The sequence below is a fragment of the Melanerpes formicivorus genome, unplaced genomic scaffold (assembly GCF_026170545.1).
Source record: "Melanerpes formicivorus ecotype bairdi unplaced genomic scaffold, bMelFor1.0.p_v2 SCAF_7, whole genome shotgun sequence".
NCBI lineage: Eukaryota > Metazoa > Chordata > Aves > Piciformes > Picidae > Melanerpes > Melanerpes formicivorus.
The window spans coordinates 27,388,958-27,407,978 of record NW_027142359.1 but is presented as its reverse complement, the minus strand read 5'-3'; the positions used below and the strand labels follow the sequence as shown (position 1 = coordinate 27,407,978).

Genomic DNA, 19,021 nt, shown 5'->3' with positions numbered 1-19,021 from the left:
GTTTTCAGTTGTTACTCAGCAATCACCTCCTGGGGAATCTCCCCAGGGAAATGGCTGCCCCCCTCTTTGCAAAAAAACTTTAACCCAAACACTGGTTATTTGTCAAACATTAGCATGCATGTGATCTTTGTTTCTCCAAATTAAATCAAGCAATTCCTACCCACTGTCCCAGTGGGCAATCACAAGCAATTCCGTTAATTAAATTATCTCTGATTCTGCAGCTCTGGAATCTCTCAATTGACTAAGTCTGTGCTTTATCATCAACAAAATGCTGGACCAAAAAAGGAAACAAAAAAATATTATGTCAAAGCAATTGGCTTCAGTTAACCCTTCCCAGCTGGATATTAAGAGTTGTTCAAGGAACTGTTGGACTGGAATGAGAGAGTGAGAGACATACGAGAGATAGCAGCAGCAGCTGTTCACTTGTTTCCTTTCCACTGTACAGGAAAAGCAACCCAAACATCATACTACCACTGCTTCCAGTACCCTGCTTATTGGAGAGCAACAGAGAGATGCAAACTGTTAGCTGCTGAAGAAGCAGGAAAACACCCCAAAGATCAGTCAGCCCCAGCGAATATTCCATCCTGCCGTACCCAGATCTCACCTGATGTACCCTGCTGCTGAGCAGTCTCCATAAAACATTCCCATTTGGTTTATTTCAACTGGATATAAATTTTCCTTCCTTCACCAATAGCCACACTGTACACAGCATTCCATAAATTTTTACAATTTCACTGTTTGTATGTACCTTGTAAAGAACGCTTAGCACTGATTAAATGCAACACCAATAAAATTTCATGGGCTGCTTTTGACACTTGATATTCTGACCTTCTTCTCTCTCCCACATACATTCATTTTTGTTTTCATATGCCTGTAAACACAGAGTGGTGGAGGGGAAAATGTACAGTACCACTGACAAGCCTGAGAGTGATGTCTTTATTTTTAAACAAAGCCTTTATCTTCCCACGTCAGAGGTGGAGAACCTGATCCCGGCAGAACATACATGCCGTTCTCCTGCGCTGAGGGCAGAGGTCAGGTCACCAGCAGCTTACATATCATAAATATTAGAAGCAGAGTAGTCGATGCTTTGAAGGCAGAGACAAGCTACAGAAAGATCCCAGGAGCAGAGAAATTGCTCCTGGCCATAGCCTAAACGGCCACGGATGGCAATTCTCATAAGCAGTGCCACGCTGCAGAAGAGCGAGCCTGCTGCAGTCCTTGCTTTGTGGGGCACAAATCCGTAAGACTTGATGAAGTAATCCAAAAAATGACCCCAACATCTTTGCACAATCATTCGATTGCAAGCCTTCTTTCATAGCCAATTTATGTTTGGGTGAGAGGGCAACTTTTTCAGAGAAGGGACCGTGTTTTATTATCCTGTAAGGTGCTGCACATCGCTGCTGTGACGCTGGTAGCAGTGCGGAACAACAGAGCACAACGATGCTGCCCAGGCTCTCACTCCTATGTTGTCTTCAACACAACTCCCTTGCTATCAGAGTTTCAAACGCTTACTGAAAACAACCCTAAGCTTCCCGGGATAAGAAGCGCATCTGTTTTCAGCCGGGTGAAAGAATCTGCCTCCTCTTTCAATTTCGCAAGCATTGCCTGCAGCAAACGCTGCTAACGACACAGGGAGTTTATTTTGGTAGATGTGGGTGAGCAGGACTGAAGTCAGTAGGAGATACACAGACACAAAAGCCTTCTGCACTCACTGAGTGCCAGAAGATAGCATAGTTTGTTGCTAACAAGTAAAACACTTAAACTGATAAGTAAGTTTTTAAAAAGGAAAGTCACAGGTGGCTTTAAAGGAAACAGACTCAGCTCCAGCATTTTCCGTATGTTAAGTCTCTGAAAGAAACCTAGCTTTAGGCACTGGTGGCAGATTGACGGTGAATCACCCCCGAACATGCAGGCTACCAGACTGGCACAGTGCACTGCAATTTTATTTCACTAGATGAGCTGGCTACAGCAGAAGGGACCAGAGCCCTAGCAGCAGCAAACTGCCCAGCAAAGCTCTTTGCGGTAGGGTTGTGTCAAACCACGCCGAGTGAAGTATAGACCCTCGGCTTGGGAGGGTGTCAGTGCTAAAAGGAAAGCTGTCAAGGCATCAGGCCTTCAGGAGCTGGCTTCTCCTTTATTCAGCTAAAAACCTCATTTATTTTATTTGTTTTTCAGACTAACCTTCTTTAAAAAGGCTGACTTACAATCCTGTAAAACATTGTCACAGGTATTGAGGAAATTGGCAAGGATGCCGATTTATTGTCCTCTAGGAAAAAAAAAAACCCCAACCCCTCTTTCCTTGATTAATGTATGTTTTTGTGTTGTGAGATATTAAAGAATGTTGCTTCACCTGTAATTATAGAGAATAGTTTATTTTGGCAAAGTGCCCTGGCTTCTGGTTGCCAAGTTATGAATAATGCAATGTTCCCCATTCTAATTTCCGTGTTCTAAGTTGTGAATTTGGAGCAGGGTGCATGCAAGGGCACACACACACAACGCCGAGGCTCTCTCAAGTCACAAGCGCCTCTATTTTATACTTGCTTGCACAACTTGTTAATACCAGCAGCTGCTTGCCAAATTCAGAGTTTGCTTCTAATTTCATCTTGATGCAAACCAAAAAAAAATGCTGCTGCTTTTCTTCTTTTCCCCCCACAGAGGAATTATTTCTCTTACACTTGCATGCACCGTCGCAATACCACTGAGGGGAGCTGCGAGAAGGCGTTTTAAGCCGCATTTAGAGGGGACCTGGGTAAAGATTCCCTGAAGAATTTAATGACAGAAGAATTCATTATGCTTTCCTATCTCCTCCGCCTCTGTAACACAGAACCCAACAATGCCTTTACAGAAGCGGGAAGTAAATTCAGGCGCTGGCTCCTTTCTCTCCCTCTGTTTTTTGGCTTGCGTTTCGCTGGGACACATGTGCCCAGCCCCAATCAAAACAGAGACAGATGGCATCGCTGATCATTCAGAATGGAAGGAGCCCGGGAGTCAGCATGTTTAGCTGCATTTGTAGGGCTATGCAGTATCTGCTGGCCACTGGGACTGATTTAAAAAGGCAGCGAGCGAAAGCCTGAGCTTGCGCCAAAATTTTAAATGTGCCATTTGAGCAATTATGGTTCGACATGAAAGCTGGGAGAAAGAATGCATGGGTCATTCTGATTTCGATTTAGAGACTATGTCCCCTGTTCCAAAGAGAAAATAAATGCAATCCCACTGCTTTACTGGAGCAGCTCTGGCTATAAAGGCTACGGACCGGTGTTTTTCTGCAGTAAGGTTTTTGTGGAGGCCCCACAGGCAGGGTTAGAAAATGATTCTCTAAACAAAGTTCCTAAATAGAAATAATTGCACATCTACTACTACTGGGCTAACATCTCAGTTCACTATTCAAAGGTATCTTTTATCCTGCTGACCCTAAATGCATTCCTAAGGTATCTGTGAAGGTGCATCATGGTCACTATCTTAATATAGAATCATAGACTCAATAAGGTTGGAAAAGACCTCAAAAGATCATTAAGCCCAACCTGTCACACAATCCCAATTCCCTCAGCCATCCCTCATAAGATCTGTTCTCTAGACCCATCATCAGCTTTGATACCTGGATGTGCTCCAGCAACTCAATGTGTTCCTTGTAGTGAGGGGCATCTCTTATATTTTGTGACCCCTTCTCAGATCTCCTATAGTATCATAGTATCATTCAGGGTTGGAAGGGACCACAAGGATCTTCTAGTTCCAACCCCCCTGTCATGGGCAGGGACACCCCACACTAGATCAGGCTGTCCAGAGCCTCATCCAGCCTGGTCTTAAACACCTCCAGGGACGGGGCCTCGACCACCTCCCTGGACAACCCATTCCAGGGTTTCACCACTCTCATGGTGGAGAACCTCCTCCTCACATCTATATCCCACTAGTGCTTCTTTGACACTCAACTGCAGTCCTCCAAGGTTTCTTCCCATACTGTCACAAATTTCCCTTTGTTCCCAGAGTTTCTAAGTAGGAGTTTGAGGACAACCCCCTCATGCTCATGGAGCCCATCAGAAGTTTGCCTTCCCTACAGTATCTCTTACGTGGTCCTGACTGCGGATAATCATAGAATCAACAAGGTTGGAAAAGACCTCAATATATAAGTCAGGGCCACAAAAGACAGGAAGTGGAAATGGAAAACGTAGCTCCTCCCCTGGTGAGGCACATGGGTTAGAGGTTCCACCTTACTGAAACTTGCCTCCATCTATCCAAATGCAAACATGTTTGGGTTATGACCAAGCTCTATGTACAGCCAGTCAGGCATATTTTTCTACTGAAAGACTTATGGCACCTGTAACCTGTCATCTTACTGTGGCCTGGAGGTGGTTTGGGATTATTGGTAGATTTGGCTGGATGATCAGGACACAAAATTGCAAAACATCCCTGAAGTGAAAAAGGAATAGCAAATCCTAGGGCTGAAAGGTGTTCAGGAGGTTGCACATGCAGTCGAATCTTGCAGCCTGCCTCTGTGCACAATGAAATGCCTTCTAGTCCAATGGCCTGCATCCAAAGGGCTGAAATAAACAGGAAATATCTATGCTACTACAACAGAACCTGGATTCATCTGTAGCCTTTTAAGGCCTTTATTGTGGAGGTGATATGCTTTCCAGAACTTTCATTCATGACTGCTGATTGGAGGTACACACAGGCAGTGCGATAACACATCCTTCAGACAGCTTCCTACCACTGCTGCTGCTGCCCCAGAACTTTTACACTGTTGCTGTTTCCTTTACAGGGAAAGAAAGGACCAGAATTAGCATCATTTAAGGTAATCATGCCTTCAAAAAGAAACATGAAGCTATTAAAGGAGGCCACGGCACATTAGGATCACATAACCAATTGTGGTCCAAGTGCTGGAAGAGGAAACCCGCAATGCAGAGGAAGGACAGGTCAGGAGCTGGCTACCTGAGGGCAAAGCAGGAATGCTTATGCAACTGAGAGGGAAACAGCAGCTTTTTGCAGACAGGAACTGCCAAGAAGGAAGAAAGAAGTGAATGTAGAAATAGGATGAAGTGCCCACAGTGGTGGGGAGTGAGTACAGTTAGGACAAGCATGGATGCTGAAGTGAGAGCAAAACCAAGAAAGTAACATGGCTATTAACTATGCTAATTACACTACTTGCTATTACACTGCTGCTGTAAAGGCAGTGCTGGGCTCTGTGTTATAGAGGCAAAGGAGGTATGAAAGCACAATAAATTCTTCTGTCTTTAAACTCTCTGGGAAATCTTCACCAATCTCCAACTAAATGCAGCTTAACACTCCTTCTTGCAGGGGTAAGCTCCCCTCAGTGGTACTACAACTGTGCATGCAAGTGTAAGAGAAAATTACTGACTACAAGTTGTCACAGACATGGTTTAGTGAGAAGTAATGCAAAGTGTTGGGTTCTTTTTTTAATACTATTAGGTATTTATACCTACTAACTATAATCTAAGAAATGCATACCAAGAGCTGTAATAACAATTATCCTGTTGTCATACAGCAGCTGGCACAGCACAAACACTTACTGAGTCCTGCCACAATAGTCAGTAAGTGCCAAAGAAAGCAGTAGCCCCATTAATGCCAGCACACAGACAGCCTGTGCAGCCAGGGCTGCCCTTCAACAGATGCACGAGAGCAACAGCAAACCAGCAGTGGATGGGGCACACCATGATCCCTTTTCTGCTCTTCAAAAGAACATTTCCACCCAAACAGGGAATGCAGCCTATGTAAAAATAATTGTTACTTTTCTCTTGAGAGCATCTGGGTACCACAACAACATTTCCTAAAACCCCCAAGTCTCTGCCCCTTAATTCTTCCAGCGACATGAATAAACAGTCACATCCTCAAAGTATTTTCAGAAGGAACACTGCAGGATCTACAATGCTCCATCAGAGACGTTGTTAAACACACCAGGCTAATTTTAGCCATGAGTCCTCTATCTGACAAGCTGCTCACACATCTAAGGGCAGAATTTGTCTGCTGGAAGGCAGCTGTTTGTGTTTTATAAGCTAAAGTTTCTCTTACCTATGGAATAACTCCAATATTTCACAGGGAATCATCATCCATCTAACTGAAGTACCCTCTAACGGACCATCAGCCTCATATCCCCTTTGAAATAGCACAGCTGAGCACTTGCTGGGCCACGATTTATTTTTTACCTTCTAAGACATCTTGCTAACTCTATAGCTCAACGGTGACAGTCGAATTTCACACTGCGATAGCCCCCCATCGATTTTTCATTGCCAGGAAGCAACTCCACAAATTAAAGTTAACAGCATTTCTGAAACTAAGGAAGGGAAAGGAAAAAAAAAAAGGAAAGGAAAAAAAAAAAGAAAAGAAGGGACAAGCAAAGAGGCACAAATGGCAAGATGCCTAAACCCTATCCCCAGCATAGGGATAAAATTCCTTGCCGGGGATTTTCACACCAGTTATTGGACAGGGATGCTACTGCCCCCCGAAGCTGGCAGCACATCATTGGGCCTGCAAATGCTTCAGCACCAAAACGTCATGGGGTCAACAGACATAAGAGTACCTCTCCACATAAAGATGTCAAAAGCTACCAACAATTGCCCCACAACACGAGCGTTATACCAAACCTTTTGGCACAGCTGCGTTAAACGGGGATACCCCCTTCTCCCAGCTCTGAGCTCATACAGTCAAGCCTGCTTCACTGAGCTTCATTAACCACCAGCCTGTGATGAGCCATGACTCTGACACAATTCCAGTTGGTGCAGTGGTAATAATGTTTGAGACCATCGTTGCCACATTGCAGCTTCGACTGGACAGTTAAAGGACGGAGCAGAGTAGAGAAGCACGGTGGCACTCTGCTCGCCGCTGCCACAACCTCGGGGACGAAGCGAAGCCACAGCCTCCCTTCATAAAGAAATGGAACCCTTGCAACACTGAACACCACTATACATTACAAGCACATGGTACACACTACTGAATTACCAAAAGAAGGGCCTAAAACCTAATAAAGAAAAAACTGGACCCAAGCAGCGCAGTACAGCCCAGCAGCGCTCCCTCAGCATGGCTTTGACAATCCCACGCTTCAGTTCAGCTGCCTGGATTCTGTCTCGAGTTTACACAAGCTGATCTGGGTCTGGACCCATCAGCAGCATCATGTTCCCTCTTAGCAAAGCACAAAGGATTGGTTAATCTATGGCTCAAGTGAACTTTTTAATTCAGTCTTTGCTGTATGACTGAATTTTGTCTCCCATCAAAGCTTATTAACGGCGTGACGCTATGTAAAAAGGGTTGGGACTGCTTATCCTCTGGTGTGAATTCCCAACAGCTTCTGTCTCCCTCTGACACACCAGCTTAAGTGTGGCTCCTTCCCTTTCAGGCCTCTGTTAATCCTCTGGCTTCACACTCATCCTGCTCCCATCTCAACCCTTCTGCATGGTCGTAGCGTCCCCATGACAGACACTGCTACTTCTCCAACTGTTCTCACACACTTGACTCTTGCACAAGAATCCCAGTCTAAAATTTGTTTCACTGATGCTCCTTCCCATGCTGCTGCACACCAGAACCCCCCTGGAGCTGGTGCTTTTGGAAGAGTTATACTGGAAAGAGGCAAAGCAGGGGGGAAAAGGGGAGGAAAGAGAAGAGAGGAAACATAAAACAAACACAATTGTTTTTTGTCTCTAAATCCCTCGTTTTAACCCAACGAGCATCTCATCCAATGAAGCATGATAAGCATGAAGTGTTATATAAAGAAGATAATTATAAAGGGATTTAATGCTTGGCAGGCTCAGATTGCAAGGTTTATAGCAGAGGTAGCATACTCACTTAAACAGCTTTGTGTCCAGGTTTGCTATTAATGCGGGCAGCGTGGCTGGGGCGAAGCAGAATCAGAAACAGGATTTGTTTTACGGGGGGGGGGGGGGAAGAGAGTACAACCCCCTTCCCACTGAGGATGGCAACTCCAGTCCCACCTCCTTCCACTTCTGTCCCATCCCTGATTAATGATGTTGTCTGCCTGATTTATGACCCACCCCAACAGATTAGAGTTTCCCTCTTCAACCTCACCCCCTGCTTCACCCCCTCCAGAAGGCACAGCCACACTCTGCTGGAAATATTAGAGAATTATTAAATAAACATTCATACGTCATGTCTCTTCTCATACTGAGCTCATCGTAGTCAACGCTCAGCGGCCGGGCCCTGTTTGCTTTGGGGCTGACACCAACCAGCTGGAGTGATTCATGGAGAGGCTGGCTACAATGCTCTGTGCCATATATCATGCTCGCAGCGCTCCCTGCCCCGGCGGAGATAAACTGATCAACCACAACGGGCTGGAATGAATTTATGACAACACAAAATTGAGGAAAACAAATGGGAGGTGACCCAGTGGGCCACTAACCCAGACTCTCTTGCTGGCCTGCAATCTAGTCTGGTGGCAGAAAGCAAAATTGAACATTGGCACTCTGAATTAAGATGCTGGCTTTTAACCCCGGGGAACCTCGGTTTCCAGACGGCAACGGACCCTCGTGCGCAGGAGAGGAGAGGGAGGAAGACTTTCTGTGAGGAAAGTGCTTTTTGCAGCTCTGTGCAGGCTGAGAGCACAACACTGGCAGAAGAGTCAGGGAGGATGCCCAGGCAATTAGGGACTGGCTGCTCTCTCTGAGCAAAGCTGCATCTTAAGTCAAGGTAAAGGAGTGTTGCACTGGCTGAGCTTGTCTGCTGAAGATGCCAGCCACTGCAAAGGTTGTGACTGTGGCCTTCAGCAGATGGGCAGAGTTGATAAAATGCTCCCCCATGAGCCTTCAGTACCCCAGGGCATCTCTCAGATGCCTCATGTCAGCAAGATTAGAAAAGCTCCGCAGGGATGAGACACCCTGCAGCACTGGGAAGGAGAGGTGAGACCGGTACCACCTCCCTTATTACCTGTAGCTGCTATCTGAAGTCCAACGCAACAGAGTTCAGGTCAGCAGTGAGAAACCTACCTGAGCTACCAAGAACTTTGCATCCATGCCAGGAAGAGCTGGGAGCAGCATCATGTGCCTTATTACCGGTGGCTGCCTGAAGTTCCAACACAAAGCAGTTGAGGTCAGCCTGATCGAGCTACTGATGACCCGACACAGGCCAAGGAACGAGACAACAAACACAGACCTACCCCTAATCCCACCTAGTTCTACATGCAAGAGGCTCTTCCATGAAACCTGAAGTTTAGATTAAATCAACTTGCTCAAGCAAAGAGCTTCAGTTGCACATTAAGAGGACTGTTTGCTATGCTGTATTAGTGGATAAAAAAAACCCCAAACCCAAAGAAACAAACCCACACTGCTCTCCTTGCCTAGGCTTATTTTTGGAAGAGGGGGATGAAGCAGGAATGTCACTCTTATGAGAGAAGGATCAATATGTGGATCACTGCTAATTCTATTAGCCAGTGCTCTAAAGGGAGAGCAGGGCTGACACAGGTGGTAAGCCATGTGCTTCTGGACAAGTTTAAAAATGCTAATCAGAAGCTACACAGGGTTTAACATGGCAATCAATAATGCTCAGATTTAAAGGCAAAAATTAAGGTTACAAACAATGGAGTCAAGTGATGCTGCCAAAAACTTCCTGTAAGCACCACCCAAAATAAGAAAAATGAAACCAATTTAGCTTCAGATTAAGAAACAGGAACTAGAGATGAATCAATTTAGCCTGTTGGGCTGGGTCACCATATATCATGGCTCAGCAGTGGAGTGGGAAGCAGCCAGACAGTGTGAAACCCTTCCCCCTCCTTTTCTGTAGGCTTCTAGCTCTGATCCTGTTATCAATTAATTTAACAGAACCCCTCTTACACAGACAACCACACAGAGCATTCAAGATTCCTTAAATGGCAGGACAGAAACTATTTATCACACATGAATCTCAAAGGAAGGCAGGGGGGTGGAAGGCATCTAGGAATTCTCCACCTGAAGCACCACCTTCTCTTCTGAATCTCAGTGAAATAAAATGTCTTCAATAAAAAAAAGCTCTCCCTGCTACTTAAAAGACAAAAAAAAAATTCAACATCTTTTGAAAGACTCAGCAAGACACTTAAGGCTTTCCCTGTGATTTCTGTTGGGTTTTCCTGACTTTTCACACCTTTTGAGGACCTGGGGCGAGGTTACTGAGGAGCAAGGTGTGAGCACACACACACATACACACTCCCCCCGCTTCACAGTGGCGTTAGCAGGAGAGTTGTTTGGAAAGGATTCCAGGATCCTTCAAAAGGTGCTAGCTAAAGCCTCTTTGATCAGATTATTAAAGCTATGTCAATTTTATCACTTGAGCTCAAGTGTTCTGGAAAATGTCAAATCCTTTCAGCTCCTGCAGTTTAAAGATTTTCAATAGGAGTGGATCTGGGAGGATGGAGGACTGCTGGGCTGACAGGCAGGAGACCCAAAGGGAAGCCAAGCAGCGGCCAAGACAGAGGCTGACAGATTAGGGCAGAATGGATGAGTCCTTGCCATTGAGACAGCATGCAATGAATGGTTGGCTCAGAGGACAGAACTGCTTCTGCACTGACTTGGAAGCTCCTAGACTCAGTGGTCCTTTGCCAAAGTCTGCTCACTGAGCAGCATCGAACAGCCGACAGCCCACGTTTGGGACATGCTAATAAAAAGCCTTGTAAAATGGAAAGCGCTGAGACAGCAAAGCAGGGTTAAAGTTTCCTCTGCAGCAGGGAGTTTCCACAGTTAACCCCTGACTGTGAACATATGCTATGCCAGGCTGCCTGAACTGTCAGAGATCCTGAACTGTGCCAGGGACACAACCTCTCAAGTCAGGACTAGGGGCAGGAGGAGAACCCACTAGCTTAAAAGAGAGACAGACAACAAAACCCTTTCTGTAAAGTCATTTTAACACTACCACCAGATTTTTTCCCCCCATCTCAAATTATCAATGGCATCTCAGCCAGGAAATGTAAATACTGTTTAAAATCCACAATTACCTCATTGCTTCCACCTCATTCAAGCTGGTTTGTCTCTCACTTGATCTTGGGGCAACATTTCATATCAGGCAATAATCAACTTTAAAACACCGCCCCTTCCCACTTAATGCATTCCACAGCAGTAGTGCAGAGTCTGTAGTTTTAGGCTTGGATTATCAAACCTGCCTAAGCAGTAGGTCACCCTAGTGGTGTACTGAAGGAGGATTTAGATTATTATTCAAATGCAGAGTGCAGATAAAACCATTTGTTTCTATCCTGGACTAGGCTCCAGCAAGCAGAAAGGCATCACAAAAAGAGATGGCCAGAAGTCCCTACCATGCTGTATATTCAAACACTGGGGCTTAAAACTTCATAGTTTCATAGTTTCATTCAGGGTTGGAAGGGACCACAAGGATCATCTAGTTCCAACCCCCCTGCCATGGGCAGGGACACCCTACACTAGATCAGGCTGGCCAGAGCCTCATCCAGCCTGGTCTTAAACACCTCCAGGGACGGGGCCTTGACCACCTCCCTGGACAACCCATTCCAGGGTCTCACCACTCTCATGGTGAAGAACCTCCTCCTCACATCTAGCCTGAATCTCCCCACCTCTAGCTTCATTCCATTCCCCCTAGTCCTATCACTACCTGAGATCCTGAGAAGTCCTTCCCCAGCCTTCCTGTAGGCCCCCTTCAGATACTGGAAGGCCACAATTAGGTCACCTCGGAGCCTTCTCTTCTGCAGACTGAACAGCCCCAACTCCTTCAGTCTGTCCTCATAGGAGAGGTGCTCCAGCCCTCTGCTCATCCTTGTGGCCCTTCTCTGCACACGTTCCAGCACCTCCACATCCCTCTTGTAATAGGGGCTCCAGAACTGGACACAGTACTCCAGGTGGGGTCTCACCAGGGCTGAGTAGAGGGGGAGGACCCTCGACCTCTGAATTTACTTGAGAGTGGAAGGTAAAAAACTCATAAGCTGAGGCATTATTTCCATTAGCAACCATGCAAAGGTGAAGTCTTGATTTTTAGTGAAAAGACATTCTCTCAGTGAGGCTTCTGCAAAGTTACAAGGTTGCTGGGAATCCCTTTTGCTGGAGAGATGAAGGGTAGAATATGCAGGTAACCATGGAGAAAACAGAATGGAAACCATGTGAAGGACTGCCCTCAAAACCTAAGATGTAACAATAATGTAACTTCTCCATTAAAAGCAGAATCCCAGGATACACTTATAGCAGAAATCTCCCTGGGGGAATAACAAATAAATCAAAGTACAGCTTGACAAGCCAATTGTTTTTGTCAGGTTAAAGTGGGTTTGAATCTTCATCTCCTGTCTGAAGTCCCAGCTCTAGTCTAGGCTGCTATGGACCACACAACATATTTTAACCCCCCACCATGAGTAGAATATGGTGGAAGGCATGCATATACCTATTCACATATTTTAAGAGAAGGCAATTTGCAGAGGAGAAGCCCTTTGCAAGCTCTGCTCAACTGCCTGTCACTGGGTTCTTGCCCACGTGGATATCTGTGCGAGAGCTCCCCAAAGGCCTTCTGTGGAAGTCAGGACACCAAGAGCTCCAAGTCCAGGGTTTATGACGGAGCACAGTTTCCCTTTGCAGTGGCAAAAGCTTCAAATATGCCTACCCTAAGTCTAGTACTGCTTCTGGGAACACCAGATGGGACACTGTGGTCCCTTAAAACATTTGAAATTAAAGCTCTCCACTTTACACTCACTTTTCAATGTCACTGTTCTTACAGGTCTTCTGCATAGTCTCCTGTTTACTGCTTTCACCATTACTCGTTGAGGGCATTTCTGTTGGGAGAAGAACAGACAAATTAGGAAGAGAAGATTCGATCACTCCAATGAAATAGTCTAAGCAAGTTATGGTTTCAGCAGCAGAGGACCTTGATGAGTCATTTTCATGCTGATTCTCGGAAAGGCAGAGAAGGGACCGATGCTACGTGTCCCTGTCTGACAGAGAGGCGCTCTCTGGACAGCGTGCTTCCAGGATTTGAGGCTGAAAATACAACCTCTACCTTCCCCCCACTTCATACTGAGTGACCCTCACAGATGTATCAGTTGTTTAAGCCAGGATTTAATTCAGAAAGGTTTAATGTAGCTGCCACACCCAAGGGTACTTCTTGAAGGGTGGGTTCAGAGCAGCTCCACCCAGACCAGACCCTGCTGACAGCTCCTCCCTTTTCTGAGACCCCTCAGATACAGAGAGGGAAGAAAACATATGCCAGGTAACTAGTATAACAGAATGGTCTGCTCATAGCTCTCCCAGTATTATTAACAGTGGAAAGGGTGTGAGATACCAGTAGAAGTCTCAGATGAACTGTCTTGGGGCCAGCCCCTGGGCTGTAAGTTCAGCACTGTGGCTTCAAGTAAAAGGTATGAAGAAAACAGTAAGTGCCATCAGGGCTGCTTCCTTATCACCTATGTGGCTGTAGTTACTGAAGCTGAACACATCTACAAGCTAGTGCTCCTACATCACAGAAAATAAATGTGATTGCCTATCCCAGAGAAGAAAATGTCTGTGATAGATATCCTATGTTCTCTATCATGCCCTTGGCAAAACTGGTTCTATCCACCCCTTTCTCCCCCTGCAAGCAGTAATGTCTTGTAGGTGCTTTCAAGGTTGGGAATCAAATGCCCAAAGCATTACAGTAACAGAACAGGGAACAAAATCATTGGGACAAGTCTCTTCAGGTCGCTGAGCTTCAGTTCTCTTCCTAAGGGAACCAGAGCAGCACTGCCCAGCTCTGGAAATGGATTTGGCATCTACAGCTGGAAAGCGCCAGGCTTTGTTATTCTCATATTTCCACTAGGCTGCTGCTTACACTTCCAGTGCTGCTGGCATTAAATAAAAAAACCCAGCAGTCAAATGGGTTTAACATTCCCCCCTCCCTTAATGCTATGAGCTTTCAAATAATGCATGCAAAGGTAGACTTTCACATTCACTCATTTGCTCTGGTGTCTCAGCTACAGCTCATGAAGTAGGACAGATCCTAGAGTTCCCACTCTAAAGGTGCAGGCTTCAGAGCTGCAGGCTTTTCTTGCCATACAGAGGCCAGCAATGACATGACCTACTCAACAGATCATGATACAAGTCTCTAGCATGCCCTTTCAAAGAAGGGGAGATGATAAGAAAACAGCTGAAAAAAGCCCAAGCAACAAGTGTCTGTGTAGTTTAAACCCCCAGCAGCTGAACACCACCATCACATAGTCAAGCTCTGCTAGCTCCTTCTACAGCAGTTTGTCTTTTAGTGACACAACTACAAGTCAGTCCAACTCTTGTCTCTTATCACCATACCAGGTAGAGCTGCATTTTTGGGGGCAACCCCAGCTGCCACTGACTACTGTGCTGTGAAGACAGTGTGACTCTATGTGAATATGTATCTGCTGGTGCTGTATGAGAGCATCTGTAACTACCATTTGCCTCATTACTGTCAGCTGGAAGATACAGACTATCCACCTGCCCTCCTGGCAGCATACAAACAGACACATTGTTTACAAGTCCGACACTCACCGTCACTGGCCCATTTAGAAAACTCCGGTGTTATTCGAGTGCTGGGTGTGCCGCCGCTGAAAGAGAAAAGGGCAGAACGCTCAAGGGTGGATATGGAAAATGTTGCTGCTCAGGAAAAGCTGCCCCTTCCACCCACTACTTCTCTCTCAATACTTCTATCCATCAGTCTAGGCTTCAAATGTGAGCACTTGCCCTGCTGCAGGAGGTGCTTTTGTGCTACTCCGCATTTCCACCGGTGTTCTCCCAACCTGTACTTCTAGCTATGATCTCTGCTGAATCGCACAGGGGTTGTGACGCTGACTGGAGGCTTGGGATTCAAACTGCACCTGTGACCTAAGGCTCATTTTTTGAATACACAATTTCAAAGCTGAAAACCTTACTTGTGAACAGAAATCCTCTGTGTTGCAACAGCATCTCCCTTTAAGAATAACTTTACACCTTCATAAGCCCCATCTTTTCCATCTTCCTATTTGAAGAACAGCAGCATTGAAGTACAGACAACTCCTAACCCTGTCCATTCTCTCTCTCTCTCAGTAACAGACCATAAGCAAAAGGAATCTTTTCTGAGTAGGCTGCACACTTGTGACCTTGTAACATGTTATCTCTATGAGCTATGACAGTTGCACTCAAAAGGTAAGGTAGGCTTGTTGCTTCAGAACATTAGCTGTGCTCCTGCACGTCCACAGAAACTTGTCAGAATTTCAAAGTGCTTTAACAAGCAACGTCGCCTGCCCCATTCCAGAGATGGGCAAGTAAGTCCAGGAGGCACATAAGGGCCTTGTCCAAACTGCAAAACAATGTGCTGGGGTCAGAGTGGCTGGAGAGCTGCCAAATGGAGAGGGACCTGGGGGTGCTGATAGACAGCCACCTAAACATGAGTCAGCAGTGTGCCCAGGTGGCCAAGAAGGCCAATGGCATCCTGGCCTGTATTAGGAATAGTGTGGCCAGCAGGAACAGGGAAGTCATTGTGCCCCTGTACTCTGCATTGGTTAGGCCACACCTTGAGTACTGTGGCCAGTTCTGGGCCTCTAAGTTTAAGAAGGACATCAAGACACTTGAACGTGTCCAGAGAAGGGTAACAAGGCTGGGGAGAGGCCTTGAGCACAAGGCCTGTGAGGAGAGGCTGAGGGAGCTGGGATTGTTTAGCCTGGAGAAGAGGAGGCTCAGGGGTGACCTCATTGCCCTCTACAACTACCTGAAAGGTGGTTGTAGCCAGGAAGGGGTTGGTCTCTTCTCCCAGGCAACCAGCACCAGAACAAGAGGACATAGTCTCAAGCTGCACCAGGGAAAGTTTAGGCTCGAGGTGAGGAGAAAGTTCTTCACTGACAGAGTCACTGATCATTGGAATGGGCTGCCCGGGGAGGTGGTGGAGTCACCGTCCCTGGAGGTGTTCAAGAGGGGATTGGACGTGGCACTTGGTGCCATGGTCTAGTCATGAGGTCTGTGGTGACAGGTTGGACTCGATGATCCTTGAGGTCTCTTCCAACCTTGGCGATACTGTGATACTGTAAGTGCAAGTCATGTGAAGAAACTGAGTCTCCTGGCCCCAAGTTCTCAGTCATCTGACCAAGCACCAAGTATCCACAGTCACTGAGAAGGGATACCCCAATATCCTGCTATAATACCGCTGTCCTGGCTGTGAAGGAGCTTCAGCATCTTTGAGGCCCTGCCTATGGACTAGCATGGTTAGCAAAGTACTGAATGGACCAATGGTCTGGATCCAGCGTGGCAAATACCACTTTTCTATGGAGTGGAATCTAATTTTGAACTACTGTTTGTGACAGGCTAAGCAGTAAGAAAACTTCATTTCACTGCTCTATCAATCACTTCAACCTTGACCCCACAGGATCACTTGGTGAAAGAGACAGAGGGGTAATTTAAGCCCTGTTTTATGCAGGGCAGAGGGCTTAGAAAGCAATCCTAGCTCCCTGTTAAGGCTCATTTTATTTGCCTGAAATGCTTCCCCAAGTGCCCTGAACACTGACTGCCTACATTCTCCACATATGTATGTGGGCAGAGCACAGATCCTGCCACGACCCCAGAGCTGAAGGCAGAAGGATTAGTTTGCATGTCCCACCACACATAATGGGATGCAATGAAATCATACCCTGGGTGCCAGACTCCTAATGTGCCAAACAAGATTTGGATAGCATCAGATTATACTAAGAGGACACATTTCATTGTGAAGCAAGACAATGCACCAGGCCTTGGTACAGCAGTTTCCCCATCATCAGCATTCACCTTCTGTCCAGCACTGTCCAGGCAGTAGGATAGTTAAGGGACAGCATGCAGGGAGGCTTTATGAGGCTACACAGGTAGAAATCGAGACCCATCTGTCACACTGTGCTTCTTTGCAAGTCTCTCTTGTTGTGACCATTGCACTCAAGTGAACAAGTAACTTCCACAAATTCAGAGTCCCCCAGAGTAATGAAAACAAATTAGAAAGGCACAGGACTTACTTTAACACAGCACCTCGAAGCGCCTCCCTCTCTTTGGCTTCCCCTGGCTCTTCCCCAGTGCAAGGGATAACGTCTGCCTCTGTGTACCTGGGCACAAGGAGTTAAGGAGCATACAGCCTTGCTGCAGACAGTGGAAAGGTTTTTGAGATGGTTAGGACACTGTCTGGGATACAGAACAAATTAATTCCAACTGGGAAGACCTCAAAAGAGGGGCTGGTATCCATGGAGGGGACTGCTTTTAAATTCTGGATTAAAGGCATTTTTTTAGGTGGGAAGAAACAGGAGAGTCTTTTGATAGCAACATGATTCCACAGCCACTTCTTCAACCTCTGCAAGCCTAACTTGCACAATTCCACTATTTCTGTTTGAGGCACAGAGATCTTTTACCAGCTAAGGGTTGAGGGGGCTACAGTCTTTGAGACTAGTACAGATTTCATCACTGCTAAGCCAAGGTCTGCCTAATACCCTTGCAGGAATTTCTCCCTGATGGCTGTTACAGGTGCTGCAGCACAGTAGTCTGCCCACAGCTCTCTCAGTACAAAAAGCCTGGCTCCCAGGCAAAGAAGTTCCCAAAAGCTGCCCTTAAGGATAATTCTGCCCATGACCTAATGAAAGGAAAAAAAACAAAACCAAACACCAGTCCCTCTGAGGGGCAGATGAACACTGCTTGAAATGTTTACTGCATAAACCCACTGACAACAAAGGGGTATCTTGTGGAAAGTAAACCCATTTCCTACCCATGAAGCAGGAAAAGCTATATATATATATATGGAAGAAACCTGGGTGGAGACAACAGATGGCTTATGAAACAGAATGGAGAAACACTAACTTTGGTCTCCTGCAATGTCTCCTAAAGAATTCACCAGCCACATCTGAAGTAGTGCTGCATCAACGCAAAGATCTCAAAGGGAGGAATTGGGAATCCTTTCCTAGTTCAAACAGTGTGGTAGCTGGAGAAGGCAGTGTCATCTCCAGCAGGGCTGGACACAGATTATCCACCACTACCCAGGGCAGTGCTGTATGAAAGCTAGCTAAAGATGCCCCTCTAGGTTCCCCCTCCACAAGAGCCTTTCAAAAACGATACTGTGGTTTCCCGTATTCAAGTGTGTCGTCGCCATCCACGTCCAGGTCAGCGTCGCTGTCTGGATTCTCCTTGCCACTGCACATGATGAACCCAGACCCTGGAAAGAAACAAAACACAAGGGGGTTTGAATTGGAGGTGGTGTGCAGGAGGTTTCCTAAGGAAACTGCCGGTCTGCAGGTCCTCCTTTACTCTTAACAGCCTCACAAACAGGGGAGGCTCCACTGCCCCAAACCAATTTTCTGAAGAGTGCTCGGAAGACATAGAAATGCTCCAACTTCCTGGATTTTATGCTCTGAAGTGCCCCTTCAATACTGAAAATCTAACATTCTTGAACCTTTTGCTCTCTGCACAGGTTATCTCAAAGTTGAAGGCACCAGAAGGTCATAAATTACAGAAAACACCAGGTTGGAAAAGACCTTCGAGATCATCAAGTCCAACCTATCACCCAACACCATCTAATCAACTAAACCATGGCACCAGGTGCCTCATCCAGTCTCTCTCTTAAAGACAGAAAACAAATAATGAAGCAAAATAGGGAAGACTGATAAAAGCATTTAGTCATGGCTTAGAATTTTACCATATAAACCACATAGAAATAGCAAATCTGTTACTAAGAAAGAAAAGTAATAAATCAGACTCCACAGTCATTAACAGCTACTTATAAGCACTCCTTATGTGAGCAAATTCCAGTGCAAGTCAGAGTCCTGCACTTCCAATGGAGGTGCATCAGATGTAAGCCCAGTCCCAGCTCTAGCAGGAAGGAAACAAAACAGTTCCTCCCCAGATTAAACTGTCTGATTGCCACTTTCTACTTATATATAGATTTATCTTGGTTCTGAAGCTTTTTGTTGACTGTGCTACTGCTGAATGGAACCAGGCTTCTTTTAACTGAGTCTGTACATAAATGCCTACAAAGATGAAAATTCAGATGGTATTTGCTGCCCAAGGTTTGTTAACAGAAGGAAAATTAAGGAAGTCAGATTTAACTCTGGATATGCTCTCTTCCATGAAATGGGAAATTAGGCAAAGACCTTCTGAATCCCAGAGTG

The 19,021-nt window shown here is 46.0% G+C and overlaps 1 protein-coding gene across 6 annotated transcripts in view; it reads right to left on the bottom strand.

The window, feature by feature from the left end:
* The window catches only part of RNF220 (ring finger protein 220), a 234,534-nt gene that overhangs the window by 18,044 nt on the left and 197,469 nt on the right, over positions 1-19,021 (bottom strand). For all 6 annotated transcript variants that reach the window (XM_068141568.1, XM_068141569.1, XM_068141566.1 and 3 more), the window contains 4 exons: positions 17,973-18,069; positions 16,889-16,975; positions 14,430-14,485; positions 12,631-12,709 (listed from right to left, as the gene is read on the bottom strand). In XM_068141568.1, coding sequence (XP_067997669.1) covers positions 12,631-12,709; positions 14,430-14,485; positions 16,889-16,975; positions 17,973-18,069 — 319 coding nt within the window. The remainder of the gene's footprint in view (positions 1-12,630; positions 12,710-14,429; positions 14,486-16,888; positions 16,976-17,972; positions 18,070-19,021) is intronic.